The sequence below is a fragment of the Pseudomyrmex gracilis genome, unplaced genomic scaffold, assembly GCF_002006095.1.
Source record: "Pseudomyrmex gracilis isolate BER0280 unplaced genomic scaffold, ASM200609v1 scaffold_2994, whole genome shotgun sequence".
Lineage (NCBI taxonomy): Eukaryota > Metazoa > Arthropoda > Insecta > Hymenoptera > Formicidae > Pseudomyrmex > Pseudomyrmex gracilis.
In genome coordinates this window covers 1-5,886 of record NW_018023578.1, presented here as the reverse complement: position 1 = coordinate 5,886, position 5,886 = coordinate 1, and the positions used below count along the sequence as shown (strand labels likewise).

Genomic DNA, 5,886 nt, shown 5'->3' with positions numbered 1-5,886 from the left:
TAATTTGGTGTCGAATAAATCTGTGTCGAATCGAGCGGTGTCGAATCGTACTGTGGTCAATAGAGTATCAACCGATACACAGTCTTTGTCTGTACTTACTCATTGTCAGTAGTTCCTTTGTCCTACCTGGCAATGGCTGAGTCATCAGGACTTTAGCTTGGCAGCAGCTCTTCAGTATCTCCCAAGAGATCCTGTGCTCCCTTTTCAGCTAGTCCTTGATATGGTTTTTCCCTGTTGCAAAGGGAACTCCAACTATCTGGCAGACTGGTTCCTCTAAGATACATAGTTTTGCCAGACTATCAGCCACTTCATTGCCTTGGATACCTTGGTAGCCAGGTACCCAGACAAGCGTGATGTTGTTTCGCTCGCCCAATCCGTTTAGAGCTTGCATACAGTCCCAAACCACTAAAGATTCAGTGGTGGTTTTGGCAAGAGCTCCTATGGCTGCTTTGCTATTCGTATAGATATTGATCCTCCTAGTTTTTGTCTCTCTTGAGAGTAGGAGTCTTGCACATTCCAGAATGGCCAGGACTTCCGCTTGAAAGACCGTGGCCAGTTTACCCAGAGAGAAAACCTTTCTGTGATTTGATCCTGGACAGTATATGCCTGCTCCATAGCAGCCGTTTGCTCCAGATCCATCAGTGAACCATGCATGAGTGCTAGGCTGGTTCAGAAGATTTCTGTTTTTCCAGTCTGCTTTGGTAGTCAAGTTTATGGAGACCGCCTTGTCCACTTGGCGTACTTTGGATATTCTGTCTTGCTTTAAGGTAAGGGAAGGTTTATGAAGAAACTCGAGCTTGGTATGACCTACTCTGAAATCTCTTCACTCCCCCTGACACCTTAGTCTATATGCTGTGAGTTTGGCAGCGCTGATATGATAGTCAATCTTAGAGGTGGAATGCAGAGCGCCACTTCCAACGCTTCTGTTGGTGTCGTTCTCATAGTCCCTACCGCAGCCCTCAAGTAATTACCTTGTATAGGCTTTTTAGTAGGTTCTTTGACTCCATCTTTTCCACTCTGGGCCACCAAACAACAGCATACGGTAACCTCGGTACTAATACCGTTTTGTATATCCATAGGGCAGTATTTAATTTAATACCCCAGGATTTTCCCATTGCTCTTCTACACGCCCAGTATGAGGCGTAGAATTTGGATTTCTTTATATCGAGATGTGTTTTCCAATTCAGTTTGGTGTCTAAGTGGACTCCCAAATATTTCACTGACTGGACGTATTCTATATCTTCCCGGCAGAGTCTAAGCGGCTCAATGGCTTCAGGTTTGTATTTCCTGGTGAAAATCATGGCCTTGATCTTTGATAGATTAGCCCTAAGTCTTTTTAATTGACACCAATCTTGCGTGATCTTAAGAGCTTTTCCCATAGTCTCTTTAAGTATTGGAAGAAAGTTGCTTCGCACTATAATGGCCACATCAGCGTAGCCAAAGGCGAGAAAACCTGTCTTCTGTAATTTATATAAAAGTTCGTTCACGACCAAGCACCACAGCAGGGGGGATAAAATTTCCCCCTGCGGGCATTCTTTGGTGGAAAAACCATGCACGTTTGAGTCCCCATGATTAGCAATCAGGATTCTTCCTGTTAGCATGTTTTGTGTCCAGTCTGCTAGTGCGGCTGGAATGTCGTGTCTGGTCATCGCCTTCCCGATTACATCATATTAGGTGCTATCAAAAGCTCCCTCAATGTCCAGGAAGACGCCCAGGACATATCCTTTTGCCTCCAATTGCTTCTCGACCCCGCTCACAAAGTGGTGCAAGGTATCCGTGGATCTGCCCTCCCTGTAAGCATATTGGGAAAAGGCCAGTGGATATGTAAGCAGGTCCGTTCTTCAAGAATCCGTCGATTAGCCTCTCCAACGTCTTAAGTACAAAGAAAGGAAGGCTGATTGGTCTGAAATCCTTGGCTGAAATATATCCATTTCTGCCAGGCTTGGGGATAAAGACCACTCTTGTACCATTATAGGCCTTAGGAACATGTCTTAGGGCTATACTTGCCTTAAAGATTTTAGTAAGTGGACCGACTAGTACCCCCAGTCCCTTCTGAAGAAGGACGGGATAGATACCGTCTGGTCCAGGTGCTTTATATGGGTTGAAGGTCTTAATAGCCCATTCAACTCCCTTTAGATGGACAACCTCAGCTGCCAGACGCCACTCCCTGGGTTTATATACCCTAGGTTTCGGCCGGCGAGGTTGTATGTTATTGTCAAAACCTGGGAAGTGGATTTCCATTAAATATTTTAATGTGTCCGACGCCTCCTCAGTAACATTCCCTGTTGGAAGCTTAAGACAGCCCAGTTGGGGACGGTAATCGAAGCAGAGAATTCTGTGAAGCCTGGATGCCTCTGGGGCACTCTCAATGCTTTCACAGAAGTGTTTCCAGCTTTTGTACTTTGCTTTCTTGATTTCCTTGCTGTACTCTCGTTGAGAGCTTCTGAAAGCCTCCCAGTGTGCTGCAAGTCTGGTTCTTTTTGCCTTACTGAATTTCCTCCTCGTTTTCAACCTGAGGTTTTCAAGCTCTTTGTTCCACTAGTGGATCTTAGTCACCGGGCTCCTTGCTTTTGGTGGGCAGTTTAACTCGTAGGCATTTGCAATGGCGTTCTTTAAGAAGTCCGCCGCATTTTCCAGATTTTTTGTGGTCCTGAAACTGGTTGGGGTCTCAACGAGCTGCGCCTTAAGATCAGCCCTAAAGCCCCCCTAGTTGGTTTTTTGTGGATTACNAACCCAGCTGATTTGCGGTAGTTGCTGAAGAGTTAGGCGTATTTGTCTGTGATCAGAGCCAGAGGGCTCATCCGAGACCCTCCAGTCGTTCACCAGACCCGCCACCTTCTTTGTACAAACCGTTATATCAATGACTTCCTGTCTTCTGGAGTCCAGGAATGTCGGCTCGTTTCTTCTGTTAAGAATGGTTAGCCCTGTGCCCACTAGGAAGCCATGCATACTCTCCCCCCGCGGATTGATGTTTGCACTTCCCCATCCTACATGATGGGAGTTCGCATCACAACCCAGCAGGAGTTCAAGCCTCCCGGCCTCCGCATAGGCTAGCATAGCAGGACTTTTACCTCTTTTGGTGGTGGATCGTCCATGGAGTCGTAGGGCATATAGACTGATCCTATGGGTACCTCCATGTCCTCTTCCTCGGCCAACTTTACTTTCACTTCGATGACTGTGAGGTCCTTGCTGCTGAGCTGTGGCAGAAAGATAGCATTTAGTCCTGTAATTACTATGCAAGATTTTACTCTTTTTTCCGAGTGTGCTTTGTATAAACAGCCACACCCACTCAGACTTCTTATTGCACCGTTAACAATCCAAGGTTCTTGGATTAGTGCAATACTTGTATGCATCACAGCCATACTCCTGGCTAAGATAGCCGAGGCGCTTTTGCTGTGGTGCAAATTAATTTGGGTCATTTGGATGCCGGGAGGAGCCATTTTTAGGCAGTCTCGACATCCTCCGACGCGTTCTTCTTCTCAGTCGTCTTTCCGCGCTCCCGTCCCGCCACTTTAACGGTGGCTTGGCCGAGACCAAGAAAAAGTCTGAAGCCACAGTGCTTCAAGGCTTCCAGTGCCGAGTCGCCAACCAGGCAAGAGAAGTGGGCGCTCAAGGCGTCCCTACTGTACGTCCCTCTATTGACGACCCATTCACTGGTTGCCAGCTCTGTGTTCTGTTGGTTGAGGAGCTTTAGAGCCTCCTCAACATCTATGTCAGGTTCCTCCACATGCACCACCACCCGGTGTTGCCTGGGTAGCTCACCGACCGGCAGCACACGCAGAGGAATTTCCCTGACTTTTGCTTCGGGGGAGTGAACCTTAAGCCACTCCGCCGACTCTTTATTGGCGCACACGACAATGAGTGCGCCATCCCTTTCCCAGGAACCGGTGAAGGTGGGGGCTTTGTCATTTTTGGACATGCCGAAAATGAGAGTCCTGATCAGTTTCCTGATCTCTACCGCCTCATCGGTTCCTATCTTCTTGTCAGGGTAGCCCTCCAGTACGGGGGCTATCCTAACCAGTCCTATTGTCGCCTGTGCATACGACCTCTCATTTCTGAGTCTCTTGCCCTGGCGATTTTCTAAGGGGCTGGGAGTAGTGTGCTCCGGCCTGGCGCGCTTTGCCGCGCCACTCAAAGCCCGCTCACCCCCAGCTCCATTTTTTTAGCAAAAGGCTGCTGAGGGACTGGGGCCTTATTGGCCCCACTCTCCCCGGCTAGCATCTGTTTATTATAACGGCGCCTAGCGGCCCCGCTATATCTTTGCGGTATTTTGGGTATTGGGCTTCTGAGCCCGCTCCCGCACTACAAGATTCTCCTGGGCGTTTACCTCCAGAGGAGGCTTCGCTTTTAGGGACTGATTTGGGGGTGATTGTATTTTTATTAAATTCCATTTTGTTCCCACGAGTATCGCGGTCGCGCGGTCTCACCTAGCCAGAGCCGCGAATGGCTGGGGCTTGGCTCAGTACTCCTGGATTTCGCCCGGTATCCAGAAGGCACCGTTCACGACGCAACTCTCCTTGCGCCACGCAGCTCTCGGCACGGTCGCTCACACCTTAACTTGAGGGGTTCCTCTTAGTTGGTCACAGACGGGCCTATCCCTGGATGACCATGGCGGATGACCACCGCCCGGCGCAAGAGCCCACAACCCCCGAGGACACCAAATGCTCACTTTCTGTGGTCAATTGTCTCGTCAGATTACACTTCTATTGTGACGGCACGATCAGGCAGATCCGCCAGCGTTCAGAGAGAAGCTGACGATCAATGCCCGACCACGCCGCCACTAGCACATGCTGTGAACAAAATAACGTTTCGTGTAGTTACTGCGAGGCGGCCAGACCATGTGCGCATCGAGCGCTCCGCGAGCTTTGAGCTCCCGCCTCGGAGCTACTACAAGATGGGAACCCGTTCGGGGGGGTGGCACGCCTTAGTGAAATATAAAAGTGATAATATAACAGAAATAGTGCTAATAAATAAAATTAAACTAAAAATCGGAAAAGGTGAACAAATATAAGAGAGCCACAATTGAGAACATACACGTNGGAATTAAAAACACGTTTGCATCTTAAGAGAGTGATGCTTAAATATACTATTTTTGACTAATTAAAAATTAAAATTACGAAATTACGAAATGGGACGTTACAAACGTTTTTTATACACCGAAGAAAATATCCCTCGCTCCACAGCTTATTGTCGGCGACAACGAACTGCTCGTCAAAAAGTGTCATTAAAATATCCTTACAATTTTGATCAAGTACTGTTTATTATAATAAATAATAATAATTAATATGTCGTTTGCTCGAAGTTTTCCTATTGAACCAATATTAGAATCATTGTATACANTAAATAACAAAAAACCTAATTTTTTTGAGTTTGCTATTTGTTTTCATATACTTGATATTAAATAATTTAAGTAAAATAATTTGTATCAAGTAATGTAAGTTTTTGTATAAAGATTCTGATATATAACATTTTTTTTCACTAGAAAGTTTATTTAATTTCAGAATACAGTATTACTACTGTGATCAAAAAGTAAGGTGAAATTGTCATTTAAAACTCCCGGGCATTAGGAAGGCAGGTAATTTTTTTTCCTAGGTTGGTAGGACTGTCTATAATATTTGCCAAGCGTCTGTTTGTCAAAAGGTTTAATTATCTCCGAGTTACACGTGTTTTTGTAAATAATCAAAAGTGAATTTTTTGATTTTTACAATGGGTGATTTTGTTGAGCAAAGAACTAGCATCAAATTTTGTTTGCGGAACGAATATTCTTGTGCGGACACGTTGAAAATGTTGCGGAAGGCCTTTGGTGATCAAACTATGGCACAAAAAAACGTTTATAAGTGGTACAACGAGTTCAAAGCGGGCCGAGAACGCGTTGAAGACGAACCA

The 5,886-nt window shown here is 46.2% G+C and overlaps 2 protein-coding genes across 2 annotated transcripts; both read right to left on the bottom strand.

The window, feature by feature from the left end:
- Positions 1–208: 208 nt before the first annotated feature.
- On the bottom strand, positions 209–1,649 carry LOC109863050. The gene is made up of 2 exons (XM_020443227.1): positions 972–1,649; positions 209–760 (listed from the first exon to the last, which is right to left on the bottom strand). The coding sequence occupies exons 1-2, from the start codon at positions 1,647–1,649 to the stop codon at positions 209–211; spliced, it is 1,230 nt and encodes a 409-aa protein (XP_020298816.1).
- A 21-nt stretch (positions 1,650–1,670) lies between these two features.
- On the bottom strand, positions 1,671–2,949 carry LOC109863049. Its single transcript, XM_020443226.1, has 3 exons — positions 2,734–2,949; positions 1,871–2,538; positions 1,671–1,791 (listed from the first exon to the last, which is right to left on the bottom strand). Exons 1-3 carry the CDS (start codon positions 2,947–2,949, stop codon positions 1,671–1,673), a joined length of 1,005 nt encoding a protein of 334 aa, XP_020298815.1.
- Positions 2,950–5,886: the final 2,937 nt, after the last annotated feature.